General features: G+C 42.8%; 1 protein-coding gene across 2 annotated transcripts in view; it reads right to left on the bottom strand.

Moving 5' to 3' along the window:
- Positions 1-16,495, bottom strand: part of XKR8 (XK related 8) — a 187,515-nt gene that overhangs the window by 124,191 nt on the left and 46,829 nt on the right. For both annotated transcript variants that reach the window (XM_085647573.1, XM_085647572.1), the window contains exon 2: positions 11,360-11,556. In XM_085647573.1, the coding sequence (XP_085503699.1) occupies positions 11,360-11,556 (197 nt within the window). The remainder of the gene's footprint in view (positions 1-11,359; positions 11,557-16,495) is intronic.

Genomic DNA, 16,495 nt, shown 5'->3' with positions numbered 1-16,495 from the left:
CCGCCGGCTTCGTAATCACGAGATCGACCGCGGCCCTGGAATGTCGAGCTGTTGGTGGTGGCCCGTACAACATCGTAATCGGGCCCTTAGTTTACTAGCACAGTTAAAGTACAAATAGATATGGTCTAGGGATTGAGCTGTCAACTCTAGAACCCAGGGACTTCGATTCTAATCGCTGCTCTGGCACATTCTGAAAGTAGTATGATTCTAGGTATATCATTAAATTATAAATTTGTGAAATGCTTTAACTGTAAAAACGTGAAAAATAATGCCCTTCTGCAAATGTGTACATAGGAAGCTGCCGTACAGCGCTTTGTTGCAAACCAGCTAGGTGTGAGCTATATAAACATTACTACATACTATTTCTTGGTAATCCTAATGTCAACCTTTCTTCAGTCAGGAGCTATATAAGCACGTGGCTTTTAAAAATGCTTTTTTGAAAACATATTTCCAACTGAGATACCTACTATGGACCAATTAAAACATGACTTGTTTCACCCTGAGAAGAACAGTTTTTCCTCATATTCGCTCTCCTCTTTTAACTAAACGGCTGCTTCCACTGTATTTGCCAACTACCGCCCTAATGGTTAAATCATTACAGTGTGAGAACTGCTGTTCGTTGACGTGTCCCCTTATGACTGATTGATATATGGGCCATACTGTTTTTTAAATATTTTTTATGTCTGTTTACTAAAAAGCAATTACATTTGTTTTAGAAAAACCATCTCCTTCCAAATCATAAAGTCAAATGCCCAGTGCTTAATCCAGAACTGACTTTCAGGAAATGGTTTGCTTAAAACATTGGCCACTGGGGGCAATAAAGAGCAATTCCAAAGCCAAAACAAAATGGCTTTAGGCGGTTGGCCAACTCTGCATGGCTGGAAGGGTTTCTTCGAAAACTGACCAAAGGATGATGGGATGCTAATCGGTCTGGAACACCTGGACCAAACTGTAACTGTTACAGAGCTCTGTATTATTTCAGTATTCCATTTGTGTTTCTGATTTCCACCTCTACAGACAGCTGATGTACGCTTTTTTCTTTTTATATAAAACCCTTATTCTGGCTTCTATAAGGTTTTTATCAATGCAGTACATTTACTGTACTTGCATCCTTTGCATTTTGGTGCCTTGTCCTGTCCACTCTTTCCTTTTCTTGCAAGGTACAGATGTACCTAATGTATTAAAATCTTGATCAGCCGTGCTTCTTTTTTGCATTGTTTGTCAGCGAGGTCCCCTAAAAACTGAGCACAACACCTTTAAGAGATGTTACCCCTGATACAAGTACCAAATGTAGTCTATTACGAGACTGCATGCAAGACAAAATGTACCTCACTGAATTCTTCTATTCCAATTTAGAGTTCCTCTGCAGTTGTTACAAGAAGAGAGTGTTTTAGGTCAAATCAGTTTATATTCAGGCACATCTGTGCAAAACTTGTAAAATCTCTGACATTATTTCAGGTTGCCGATGAAAGCACCAATCCATTAATAGCGCCTTCAGCTAGGAAAACTGGTAAACCACTATGAGGCCGAGTGCCAGTCTCAGACACGGAAAATTGGACAGCAATGCACAGCCAAATCACCAATACCTTGCCTTAATTTAACATACTTTGGGCCTTAGTCACAAAGGTAAATTTACTTGTGTAAATGTACTCATGTGTAAATCTATTAGTACAGCTTGTAGTAACTGTACAATTTTTGCAATTCACAATTTCTGGCTGTAAGCGTACTCTAATGTATAGACTTACATATCCACCACTCTCAGGGGTGAGCGGGGAGTGGAACCTCACACAACAGGAGTGCAAATTTACTACTAGTATATACGTAGGCAGATGTCTCTTTATGTGAAAGTGTAGGGAAAATATAAAAAGTATCAACTAAAAAATGAATTACAAATATTTTCATAGACAAAAATTACTTTTTCAAAGATCTATTTTAAATCTAGAATGAGTAAAATACAATTTTACAGCACATTAACTTAAAAATATATGAAATAATTAAGTAAATATTTTTAGTCAAAATGTAATTATTAAATGTTTTGAAGGATATTAAAAAAAATCCCACACAGTAAATTAATTCTTTATATTTCACATTAAAATGATTAAAGGTTATGTACAGAATCAATGTCAATTATTGTCGATTTTTTTCGTGTGTGTGTGTGTATACACACAAAAATATAAATATATATCTCGGAGGTGACCGAAATGCGTAATGACTATTTGGGGCGAGTAATAAAGAAGATTTTTGCACATATCTTACCGGAGTCCGTGCCCATTTGTCCGAAGAAAGTGGATGTATTTGGGAAGTCTCTTCCTCCACTGTTTAGGTCTCGCCTACGCAGCGCGCATGCGCTGCATAGGAAAGAGACCTTTAGAAATCGCTCCAGGTTTGCAGGCAAACACGTGCACGCATTCCATTGACTTCAATGGCAACGCGTGCAGGTGAGGCGATTTACTTGCGGGAGCGAGCGCCGTCATATGGTAGCAATTATCGCTCCCGCAAGTAAATTGCGCAGGCCCCCCTCCGCCCTAGCTTCTAGCACGCGCGCACACACAACTCCAGGACTTTGTACTTTAAGCGCGAGGGGTGCGTGCGCCCAATGCTTGTTTTTTTTCTGTCTGGGGTTTATTTTCGCTTTTCCCATCCGACCCTGCACTTGCACAACCAACGCTGATGAGACGAGTCCGTCAGCCCTATTCGATGGCAACTTCAGGCATAAATGTTAAAAACACAGTTATATGTGCGAGAAAAAAAAGAAAACTGCAGTAAAACACGGTTTATGTATAAGACTGTAGAATCTCGAGGAAATGGCACACACAAAAACTAAAAGAAGTAAAGCGTCTATCAGATCGGCTGAAATATTTAATAACGATAGTACATAACATTTGTTGCTTGAACAGTTTGTTTCCTCCACCCCAAAAGAAATATGAACAGTATTATTTCTGTAAAGACACAAAAACGAGTAAAATGCCTGTGTTGCAACGTGGCCAGCTGTTGTCTAGCCTTCTGCTCCACAAACGGGTGGTTGGTTTATTTATACTTTATTGTGTTTAGAGCGAGTACTTTACTGTTTTGTTCTTATTTGTTTCAATTGGAAGATTGGTGGTTCTTAGATGCAAACAGACCCGCCGTGAAAATATCCGTGTGATGATGATCCTGGAGACATCGTACAGGGCGATTCACCGTCGAGAACAGCACGTGGGTCGGATCTCTCTCTGTCGGAACACTTGTGCACTAGTGAAAATACAGTAGCCCACTCTGATGTGTTGGCCTGGGTTTCTGTAGTAATGTTTTTCCTGCTCTTCCACTGCTGCTTCCAACTGTGGCTGGAAAGAAAGGGGAGAGGCTGGAAGACTGGGCATTGTGGGCAAATGTGGTGTAATGGAGTGTGGCTTCTTGGAGGCATGCTGCTGACTGACACTCACCCTTTTTGTAGTAGAAATTGGTCTCCACTTTAATACAATCGAAACGAGCATTGGCATAGCCAATAGGTCTCACCTTTGGGACCTTATAAGTGTTTAGTTCTCCAGCACAATATCCTTGGTGCAACAACATCAAGTGTTGCATGGCTAAACACTTATAGGGTCCCAAAGGCGAGGCCTATTGGCTATGCCAATGCTTGTTTTAATGGGAATGTGTTGCAATCTGTGAGTGGCCATGTGTGGTGCTGGACTTACTCCAAGGCTGAATTGGAGTAAATTTACAACTGTTGTGGGACCTTTTTACCTACAGTAATTTTAGAAATGCAGTTTGTGGAGAACAATGGGCTTACTCTTTTGTGGGTAGCTGTTTGTTGCACACTTACCCACTCCTTCACCCTGTCTAAATCCCTCCTTACATTTCCCTAAACCCACTCCCATTTAGCAGTAAATATTGCCCATTATCCAGCAACTCCCCTAGGTTCCACAAACATTTTACTACTAAAACGAATACCTTCCTGTGCAAAGACCTTTGCACACATGGCAGAGATACTGCATAAAAAATGATAGGAGAGGCGGAGGCCTCGACATGGAAGTTTCTGTATAAGATTTTGTAGTAAGTTTAGTAGTATTACTACTAAACGTACTACAAAGTTTGTGAATCGGCTGTGTGAGTACGCATTTAACCAAGACGTGATGCTGACCACCAACTGAGTGCATTACTCATCTTGAGCAATGCATGGCAAAGTTTAAATCAAAAAGAGAAGCACAGAAGGGCATATTCTGGAAACAAGAAATGGTTGCTTATGTATTTCCTTAGGACTCTAGAATTATGGCTCATAGGTTGCTACCGTCTAATGTTGGTCCTGAAATGGCACAAAAGGTGGGAATAAATGTAGGATACTGCCTATCCAACAAGGGCACTTTACCAGAGAACAGCAATGTCCCTTTGTAGGTCTGGATTGACAGTGCAGCTGTTGCCAAACCTTATGTGATGAACAAAAACATAGCTTTAAGAGTATTACTGTGAGAGGGCTTAGGCTCCACTCACATGTTAGTTCCCATGTACAGGATTTGACTGGGCTGAATTTGTGAGCTTCTGCTTGAAAATGTGCCTGTACTGCATGTTTTGGTTTTTGGCCGCATCTGTTTATTATGAAATGATGTGATAAAACCAGTAGATCTGATGTATTTATTGTGAAAAGCATATGTCAAAATCAATCCATTTAAGGGTGGATTTTTGTTACTCTATATAACAACATGCAGAGAAGGGCATTGTTACACAAAATCTCACAGATTACTGTAGAATGCAGGGATTTTGATGTTGGTTACCCCCGTGACAAACTGCTCATACAGATGATTTGCTCTGTGAAATTCCTTGTTACGCCCATTTTAGGAGAGTTAATACTTTGTTTAGACAACTTGAATTTTGTATGTCTTTGTAATTTTATGACTGTGTGCTTGATGGTTGCTCTCTGGGAAAGCTTACGCTCAAAACTGTAGGTCTGAGTTGGTCTACACAGTGTGCCACTGGAACCAAGCTATACCTGACTGATGAGCCTTAATAAGGGCACAAACAGTCTTGGGTTGATGGTGTTCCGGTTCAGGGAGGACGTGGCCTGGCAATTCGGGCTGGACTGTTCCCATCGGAGCAGAGTCAAGACTGATTTGCATACAGCAGGGTCCAAATAGAGGCGATATGGTGTGCAAAATAATGGTGGTCTGGGATGCAGCTGCAAGCAAGAAACTGATGGCTAACATTATTTCAAGCATCCCATCCTTCACTTTTTTGTAAACTTCTGTCAGAGGCCCTAAGTGGGACCGGTATGTCTAGACGGGCCCTCCGTGTACACTGTGCCACTGGAACCAAGCTATACCCAACGGATGAGCCTAATAAGGGCAAACCGGTCTTGAGTTGCTTGTGTTTTGGTTCAGGGAGGACCTGGATGGCAGTTTGAGCTGGGCTGTTCCTTTTGCAGCAGGGTCAAGACTGATTTGCAGATGGCTGGTCCAAACTAAAGTGGCATGGTGTACAAAATTACGATGGACTGGGATACGGAGGTATATGGAGTAATTTACCAGTGGCTGTGATTTTTTCAAACATTATGTCCATCCCTTTTTTTGCATACTTAAATTTTTTTGTGTCCTTTTTGTTCACTTTTTTGTATACTTTAGTTGTTTATGGTACAAAGCTAGAGACCGGATTGGTGCATTGGAAAAAGATGTCCAATGCCATGATCTGTTTCTTATGAAAACCTATGACAAAGGTAGTAGGCCTAACTTATTTATTGTGAAAAGCATTTGTGAAAGCCAATAGACAATGGGTTATCACATTGAGTTAAAGGCTGTTGACAATTATTTTGTTATATGTAATCTCACAGATTACCTAGTAGGAAAGGGTTTTGGCGCTGGTCACCAACTCTGATAGGCCCATGGAGTAGGAGATTGCCATATTTAGAGGGGTTGTATATTGTTTTGCCAATTGTAATTTTGTACATATTTTTAATTGTATAACTTTATACATGATGGTTGCCTGCTTAGATGCACTTGAGTATGCATGTGTTAGTAATAGTATCAAGCCAATGGTAAAGCTAGAAAGCTGAACTGTTCACTGGGGGGAAAAAGTATGTCAAATTCCTTACGTGTGATCTGTTTATAATGAAATGTTATGACCAAGCAGGAAGGCCTGACCTATTTATAGTGAAAAGCATGTGTTGAAGACAAGAATAGATTATTAATGCACTGTGTTATAGCGTAAAGGCAGATATTTTGCTACTGGGAACCTCACAGATTACCATAGTATGGAAGAGTTTGGGCGTTTGTGATCCACGTAACCAAAACACTGGATTTTATTACTGTATATCTGATAGTTGCCTTGTGGGAAAAACAGGGTCCAACACTGTAGGTCTGAGTTGGTTATGAAGACAAGCCAATGATAGAGGCTATACCCCTAATTGTTTGTTGTAGAAAGTTACGATAAAGACAGAAAGCCTGACATATTGATCGTAAAAAGCTTACGTTAAAGTCAATAGGAATTTAAGGATGGCTTGTTATTACTCTGTTTTAAAGCCTACAGACAGGTATTGTTACTTGGAATCTCACATAGTACACAAGGCTTTTGGTATTGGATGCCCCCTTTGAAAAGCCATGGGCATAGAAAATTTGTACTGTGAAAAACCTTGTTTGCCCCTCTTAGGAGATAGTATTTTGCTTTGCCAACTGTAATTTTATATACTTTTATAAGAATGTATGCCTGATGGTTGCCATGTGGTAAAGTTTAAACGCAATACAGTAAGCCTGAGTTGGTAACCGTGAGAAGCCAATGATAATAACTATAGCCTTAAGTGTTCACCAGGAAAGGGTATGTCAGATGCTCTAAGTCTAACTTTTTTTTTTATGAAAAGCTAAAACAAATTCAGTATGCTGATTTACTTACTATGTAAGATATAGGTTAAAGTCAATAGGCCTTTAAGGGTGGATTGTTTCTGCACCGCGGTAACGCCTGCAGTCAGGTACTGTGTTATATGAGATCTCACAAATTATCTTTTGTATGGAAGGATTTTGGTGTTGGCTACTTCTTTAGACAGAGTCTAGTAGTAGATGAACTGCACTGTAATATTTCTTGCTAGAACCGCTTTGGAAGGCCTTATGGGCTTAAATGTCTGCCACAAGCTTATAGTAAAAAACATTATATGATACATGCACCCATTTAGAAATACATTAATATCTATATAGATACATTGAGTGCCTTTGGGTCCGCCGTCTTCCGTCACTGGTCTGTCTGAGTATGATTTACACTCTGCTTTGCATCCATGAGAGCGTACAGCACAGGGTAAAGGTTTAATCCACATTAGTCATTGGCTTTCTTGCCCTGTAAATGATAGCATCTTCTGCTCACATTTGCACAGCCACCTGAAATTGAGTGCACTTTGGTGTCAGGGCAGATTGGTCAGTCCTTTAGTTTTCAATGTTGTCCTTTTATAGTTCCCCTTCCATTTCTTTACTTTTCCTTTTTTCATTTTCATTTTTCTTAGGAGGAAATTACAGCTCCCCAACAGGCCACTTGTTTGCCGCTCATATAATCTGCAGAGTACCACAGCCCACATGATCACTTCTTCTAATCAAGGCAACCATTATGGAATGCTGTTATCCATAGTGTATCATTGTTTTATCATTCCATGATGGCCAATGCGTTGATTTTAAACATGGCGATAATGCTGCTACTTTAAAACACTACACTATATTAAAAAACGCTGCAAGATCGACACCTGCTGCAATGCTTAGTTTTGTTATTGCAAGCAAATACCCTCTGTGTTTGGACAGCAGCATAGTTTCTTTTTTCTATTTGTATTATTTTCATTTATTATAATGTGTTGTTGAGTTTGTGTGTGTTTCATTGAGGTTGTGCCAGAGTGTGATAGCTAGAATGAGTCAGTTGCTGTGTTTAGACAGGAGCATGGTTTCTTTTTAGGTCGAAGCTTTCCAGACAGCACATCTTAGGGATGTTCAGAAAGCTTCGCTGGGAATGCTTACCATTAGCTTTGTAACTCGCATTTTCTGACTTTCTATTTGCTAGATTTACTTGTTTTAGGCTACACAGGTTCAGTTCGGCCCTCGCAAGCAGCAACGCCTTTTCACAGTACCTCTCCTTGTATTCATCCACGAGTGCTCCTTTCTGTAAAACAGGCCTGCAAATCTTGTTCTTATCTTGTCACATTTGCTGTCATTCAAAGACAGAGGTCAAATTTTAGGCTCTGTCTTCTGAAGAAGCTTGGTGTTTACTTTTCTTTCTCTGACTTTAAAGTGAGAGGATTTATGTGACAATCTTGCTTGATACTGGGGGAAGAGGAAAGGGTTTTTTTCTAGTACACCCCAGCATTTAAATGAATTTGGCAAGTATTTCAGAAAATATCAGAATTAGGAAATCACAAATGAAGCACATTTTTATTAATTTTAAAGTGTGTAGGAAACAAATAATTTAATATGATCATTATCCATGCCATTTCAGGTGATGTCATTTTCACTCATTATCGTTTGTGCGCTGTATAGTTTTGTTAGTAAAACTGTGTCTGAGCAAATGTAATGGTTATTTCAATTGGAAATTTGTTGTCTGTAATGGCAGTGGGCTACCACGCTAGGCATACTCCACTCTACTCTGGACCACTCCACATTACACCAAATCACTGCACTCTACTGCATTCTGCACCACTCCACTCTACGCCACTGCACTCTATGCCTCTCTTCTCTAATATGCACCACTCTACTTTATACCAATGCACTCTATGCCGTCTACCCTACACGGCCACTCCACCCTACCGTGCAACACCTCCCTCTACGTCACTCTCTAACACTGCATTCAATGCAAATACACTCTGCTCTATTCCACTCCACTCTGCGCCCCTGCACTCTATGCCAATCCACTGTACGCCACGCTAATCTACTCTACACCCTATGCCACGGTACCCTACATCACTTTATGCCATTACTCTGCGCCACTGTGCTCTACCCTTCACCTCCCACTCTACGCCACTTCACTCTACCATGCACCACTCCACTTTACGCCACTCCACTCTGAAACAAGCTAGTCTATGCCACTTCGCTTAAATCCACTCTATGCCACTGCACTCTACTTTGGCCCACTGTAGTCTACACCACTGCTCTCTACACCAGAGCATTTTACGCCACTCTGCACCACTGCACGCTCCACCACTTCACTCTACACCACATAATCTACACGCCACTGCATTCCATGCCAACACACTCTACACCGCTGCACTCTACTCTGCAACACAGTGCTCTCCACCACTGAACACTATGCTGCCCTAGTTTGAACTATGCACTCTATCCTACCGCACTTTGCAGCACTACACTCTGCTCCACAATACTCTACTCTGCACCACTGTAGTCTATGCCACTGATCTCTATGCCAGTGCACTCTACTCTACTCCACTCTACACCACTGCACACTCTACCACTGCACTCTACGCCACCCTATGCCACTGCACTCCATGCCACTCTACTCTGCACCCTATGCCACTCTAGTCTACACCACTGCACTCTACGTCAGCACTCTACTATGCACCACTCTAATTTATGACACTGCATTTTACAACACTGCATTGTACGCCGCTGAATTCTATGCCACAGCCCTCTACGCCACTATACTCTGCAACATTCTATGCCAGTGCACTCTCCACCAGTCCTCTACAGCACTCCACTTCACCATATGCCACTGCACTCAACTCTACCCCACTGCAGTCTTTGTCATTCTACTCTGCACCACTGTACTCAAAGCCACTGCACTCTATGCCACTTTTATCTACATCACTCTACTGGATGTCACTGCCCTCTATGCCACTCTACGCTGCACCAATGCCCTCAAAGCCACTGTATTCTATGCCAATGCACTCCATGCCATTCTACTATGCATCACTCTAATCTACGCCACTGCATTGTACACTGCTAAATTCTATGCTGCTGCCCTCTACGCCACTACACTCTGCATCTCTCTATGCCAATGTATTCTACACCAGTCCAATCTATGCCATTCTACTCTACGTCATTGCTCTCTATTCTGTACCACTTTACTCAACGCAACTGCACTCTACCCCACTTTACTCTACCCACCTCTAAGTCACTGCACTCCATGCCACTCTGCACCACTGCACTCTACACCAATTTACTCTGAACCACTCTACGTCACAGCACTCTATTATGCAATAGTCTAATCTACACCACTGCATTCTATGACACTGCATTGTACGCCACTGAATTCTATGCTGCTGAGCTCAACACCACTATACTCTGCAACACTCTATGCCAATACACTTTATACCAGTCTACTCTATGGCACTTCACTCCACTGTATGCCACTGTATTCTATTCCACTCTACTGTATGCCACTGCACTCTATACCATTCTACTCTACGCCACTACACTTTGCTCTGCGCCACTGTATTCCATGTCACTGCACTCTACGCCACTCTACACCACTGCACTCTACAACACTCTACTCTGCAACACTGCACTCTATGCCACTGAACTCTACCATACTCTTCTCTGCACTACTGCATTCTATACCAATCCACTCTACGCCACTGCACTCTGCATGACTCAACTCCACGCCACTGCACTCTCAGCACTCCATTCTATGCCACTGCACACTACAGCACTATACTCTACTCTGCACCACACTATGCCACTCTAGTCTGCACCACTCAATGCCACTCTACTATGCACCACTCTACGCCACTGCACTCAATGCCACTCTGCTCTACATCGCTGCTCTTTATTCCACCATACTCTATGTCACTGCTGCCTATTATGAAACACTCTTGTCTAAGCCACTCTATTCTGCAATGCTGTATTGTACGCCATAGAATTCTATGCCACTGCACTCTAAGCCACTGTAGTCTGCATCACTCTATGCAAATACACTCTACGCCACTCCACTCTACACCACTCTACGTGACTCTACTCTATGCCACAACACTCTATCTCATGCCATTCCACTCTACGCCACTCCACTCTCTTCTTATGCTACTAACTTTTAGCCATGCTGATCAACAGCCATGCGAGACCTATTGGCTTTACCAATGCTTGCTTCTACTTGTATTCTTTTTCTTTATTTTGCATGTGTTGTTTATTTTGTGTGTTTTTATTGTGGTTGTGCCAGAGAGCGAATGCAAAAATGAGTCAGTTCATGGAGGAACAGATGCATGAATGCAAAGATTAGTGACAGTGCCTGTATGATGACTTATTAAGTACCTAAACTCATTTATGACACAAAAGGCGCTTTCATTCATAAGCCGGACCTACTGGCATTTCCAGTGCTCTTTCAAGTTCAGAGCACCCTGTCAGCGATTAAATAAAACCTCTTTTTTAATAATGAATATGTAGCTATCATATACTTCTAGCAATTTAGAACGCTAGATTATACTCACACTGGTAAGTAGCCGCTCCGTTATTGTACAGAATAATGTAGAGAACCAATGTTAGCTGAGGCACGTTCTCGATGAATGTCTCAAACAGCCGGAGCATGCTTATGTCATGGGTCAGGTAATAAGCATAGCTGTTATATGCCGGATATTGTGCCCCTTTTCTGTAGGCCTGGAATCCCACCTCCAGAGCATGTATGCACCTGAAAGAGATAACAAGTCAGGGGTAGTTTGTCGCTAATGAGCATTTGGCTAAAATAACTAGTGCGATTAAGAGCATTATTTCTTTATGCAGAGTAATTACTTGTGACATTATTATTTTGCAATAAGCACTTTTATAGCAAATACCTAGCCTCAGAAAGCTTCGAAGCACTTTAGAAAACACATTTCAGGAGTACAAGACCATGAACAAATGACATTTAATTTTATGGAAGCAAAGGAAACTTAATGATGGAGAGAGAATTACTATTCCGTGTTTGGAGAGGGGGTAGATAGAGCTCAAAAGCGCAGAATCCAAGAGTGGAGGCAAGTTCCAGGTCTCTGGCCGAGGTCATGCGTGTGCTGGGCGAGAGCCTGTGTAAGGCGTCGCACACGAAAACCAGACCTGGTGTTCAGCTTTCACTGGGGTTCTGGTGCAGTCACATTCGGTCAAGGGTGAAGTTTATTTCCTCTGTCATAGGTTTTGGGATGCTTGTGGTCAAATGTGCGGCTGAACGTAACTTAGTTATTCTTTTTTTCTGAACTTTAGGAGTGAATAGTTCAAATGATAGATGTGGAAGGCCTGCTTGCGTGTTCTCTTTGCAGCAATTCGTGGTTTCAAGCCTTGCCCTCTTTTCTCCCATTAGATATAGCTAGTCCCTTGGTGAAGTAACCTGAACCTTCCAGGATGAGAGAGCATGGCAGAAGCATATGGTGTTTTAAATGGAATCCTAGCTGGCAGAGGGAGCCAAAACAGTATTTCACAATAAGGGGTGACGTGGTCATACTTCCGTAAGGCACAGAGTAATGTTGAAGTCTTCCTTTAGAGAGGGAAGAGTGATGTCTAATACGCCCCTAAGGAGAGCACTTCTTCCATCCCTATATGGAAGAACCAGGGCCTGTAATGTTTGGGGGAAGAGAGCAGGCCTTTTCATTTTTGGAGCCTTTAATTGGAGCAGTTAATCTAGATTTGATGAGTGTTGTTATTGTTGGATGCTGCCTTCATTTTGGAGGATGAAACTCCACTGTTTGGTTACACAGACCGGGACCACACAAATGGATTGTAAGGGGTGGCTTTGAAGATTGCACAAACATAAGTTACAGTCTGTTGGAAAGAAGGGTACTGAACCACTGCAGGATGGTGCGGCCGGTGCCCATGTGTGAAAATGGAGCGGGTATGATGGTCAACTGTGTTGAGGGACACTGACGGATACAAGGACACTGGCGTTCCTCCTTGTACATGATCTAATGGGTGCCATTAACCTGGATGAGCTACGCATACGAGGTAGGTTCTAGACTGGAAGGCGTTTGGAGGGAGATGGAAGGGGTGTTGCTCAATGTGGGCGTGTAGATGTAGGGCTATGGCCTTTTCTGGCATCTCTGGTTTTCAGTAGTTAGGCAAGCAAGCGTGCCGGTGGCTAGAGAAGCTCCTCTTTCAGAAGGAATTTTATGGGTGTTAAATGGGTTCATGTAGTTTTCAAATCAACACGGTTTGAGGGAATTGGTAATGTTGCTAAGATCCTTGGTGGTCAGAGTTTGGAAAAACAGAAGCTTCTGTATGTATCCATGTGGATTATTTGGTATAAAGTGGTTGATGCCTTTATGTGTGGTTATTTTCTGGATGAAAACTTTCTTTATTGTAGTCCCAATTCTTCGTACCTGGCACCCACCCTTTTATGATGCCCCTCACCCGAATGTCTGTGTTGTCACTGAACTGTGCACATCCAAACAGAAGCTACTAGATCAGGCAGCCTAACCAGGGCTCCGAGACGCTGCCTTGCCCAACCTGAAGCAAAGTATATATACAGATGCTGCTACCCTTCTAAGTTCTTCAATAACAAACAAAGCCATGTATTAACTCCTTAACTGCTGGGCCTCCCAAATCCCCCTCCTCCCTCCCCGAGTGCTGAGCCCTTTTTTGGTCGAGCCTGTAACAGCGCATGCGCTGTTCTGGCGAAGACTTTATGGAAGGGCTTTCAGAAATCGCACCAGACGCTCGCACACGCTCGCACGTGTGCTTTTAGTTTTGCCCCAGGCTATTGGTCTTTGCGTGCATCTTTTTAACAAAGACAGCACGCAATTGGCCAAAGGCGGGCGCATTGCTCCACCCATGGTCTATTGGTTGTGGTTACCCGCACAGCCGCCATGTGGTTTCAATTATCGTGCCCAGACACGAGCGTGATAATTGAAAACAGATCGCTCGCTGTGGAGCGTACGCGCACCACTTGCGTGCTTGTTTGAGATTCCGTTGCATTCAGTTTCGATTACAGTGCCAAGCTGCTTTCAGTGCAGACTTCAATGAGTTTTCATCTTCTTGCAGCTGCCTTAAAAGCTCAGGCCTGGAACAACAACAAGAGCAATATCTTAATTCAATCTTAATCAGGGCCTGTTATTGCACTTCACTGTAGTCCTTTCACTCATTCTGTGTTGTGCTGGTATAACGACTGTGCACGCTGAAGTCCTCCGCTGTCTCTGCAGACATCTCTTTCGCTCTGTCTATTGTGATCGGAGCTAGAAATGTAATCCAGGAAGACAAAATTAATCCAGTTATTGGCCCTGATACCATGGAGCCTTATCGCAGCCGGTGTTGTAGCAACGCCCTGGTGTTATTTTCTCCACGCTTCTTGAGCAGGGGTTGAGTCAGCGCTGAGAGGCGATAATGGCCCACAGTCCTCACGCTGGAAATGTTTTATGTCTGACTGTCCGCTGCTCGTATCAACTCCGTTACTGGATAGTGCGATGCTGGATGTAAATGCAAGCTTGCGCATTCCTGAAAATACCTCAGCGATGAATCACCCAATTAAACACACACCTCCCGAAATGTTTAGCAGAGAGGTGCTGGCCGGCACAGCGAGGTAGGTGCTCTAGTTATACAGGAACAGGCTGCAAGGAGAACCTGAGTGAAGAATAGGAGATGGAGTGATTTTCGTGAGCATGTATGGATGTCACGGATAAAACCAAGGTTTAGGCGGAATGTCGTTAAAGCATTTCAGCAGTAAACCGGCCATGCTTCAAACATCTTAAGCCTTGTTGTATTTTGATGCTTTCAATCCAGCTTGTTTCATTGGTGGATCAGTGCAGACCATAAATTGAGTGTGTGTGTCTGCTGCCCAGAATGTGCATTTGCTGCCTAAAACGTGTAGTGTTTCTCCTCCATTTTACTCCATACCATAACGCTTTGTAAATTTCAGTTTCTGGCCCCCAATGTGATCATAGGAAACCCTGCCCGCTAAGCCTAGATCTGGTATCTCTGTGTGGTTGTGTGTTGGTATGATGTTTGCAGCCATATGGTGATAATGTCTTTCCTCTTACTTAATAGCCCTGCACCTAAAAAGTAGTGTATACAATTTGCCTTTTTTGAAAAACGTGTGACTTGCAGAGGCTGGGAGTAGATTTGCGCACATGAGGGTTGGAATTTTTCTTTGATCCAATGGGGCAGGAGAAGGAGGAGTTTGTATAGCAAGGCTGCAGAATCACATTTAGGATTAAAACTCCCACTTTAACTTTTTGTAGCTTTCTTTTACTCTGGGATACCGTTTGCTAAACCGTGCCTAGCTGAGTCCAGAAAATATGGCAAAGTGTAGTAAAACCTAGCACAAGATAGTGTAGGAGCTAACATTTGATTTATTTAGAGGTAGAGGGTTTTGACAATCAAAGCAGTGGGATCATATAGGAAATGTTGCTGAGCCCTTCAGTAAGAGAACTCACTTGAACGAAAGAAGATAGAAGACTGATTGGTGTATGCTGGATGAAATCTGGTCTGTTGGACAATGGAGAGGTATTTCCATATTTATTTTGAAACTTTGAGACAGGAAAAACTGCTTCAGAGGGTTAAGGAAACAAGCATTGGCATAGCCAATAGGTCTCGCCTTTGGGACCTTATAAGTATTTAATTATGCAGCACAATATAATTGGTGCAACATCAACTGTTGCATGGCTAAACACTTATAAAGTCCCAAAAGCGAGACCTATTGGCTATGCCAATGCTTGTTTGGCTATTTGAGGTAGTTTGTGCTTAAGCCTTCATAAAGTTTTGTCCTCATAAAGGTTTCCATGCCAAATTTGCATCCTTTTTAGGTCTCGGCTGCGAAGGCTGCGCTTGCGCAGTCTCGCTCCGAGATTTAATGACTTGGAGAAGAGGGGCTTGAACCCGCCCCTCTTCTCCCCTGTTCTCCATTGGCTGGCCTCTTGAATGCTGGCCAGCCATTGGAGAAGAGGTCAGTCATTCCAAACAGGCCCCGTCCTTTTCGGATCGGGGGGCGTGTTTTTTGCAAGAAGTCTCAAGGAGGAGACAACAGCAAAACACGCCCCCGAATCCGAAAACGACACTGCCTTTCTCCGAGGCATTTCTGCTCTGCCTCGGAGAAAGGCGGTGGTGTCTTCCGGTGCCCTCTTTACTTGTTTTCTGCGAAAGGGATGCTCCTTCTAACTATCTGTTCTCAAGGGCTGGGCTCCCTAATTATAGGCAGAGAGGTAGGACAAACTCCGGAACCTCTTGTGTTATTCTCGTAAAACTCAGGGCCCGTAAATTAGAGATTATAATCAACAATTATAGGCAGAGAGGTAGGACAAACTCCGGAACCTCTTGTGTTATTATCGTAAAACTCAGGGCCCATAAATTAGAGATTATAATCAACAGACTATTAGTCATGTTAAAAAGCCATAATGACTAGGGGTAATATGCGAGTAGTTTAGGTTAAGCCAATGCTCAACCTTCCTATCCACGTTTGTTTTCTTAAATATGCGGAAACTTTTCTATAGCATTATGTTACCAGCTGGCGTCTGACTATGGGTGGGTGGCTAAACCAGAAATAGTTGAGGTGACTGCAGCTGTCCGTTTCTGCCCTTTCTTTGTATCCGACAGCCTTGTTTCAATATGGCGGCGCCTCTGTCGAAATAGGATAGTCCGTCGTCGGTTTTGTACCGCGGTGTCGCCGCTGGGGC

Source organism: Triturus cristatus, chromosome 3_2 (assembly GCF_964204655.1).
Source record: "Triturus cristatus chromosome 3_2, aTriCri1.1, whole genome shotgun sequence".
NCBI lineage: Eukaryota > Metazoa > Chordata > Amphibia > Caudata > Salamandridae > Triturus > Triturus cristatus.
Note: the sequence above shows the minus strand (reverse complement) of the source record. Positions and strands in the feature narration are given on the sequence as shown.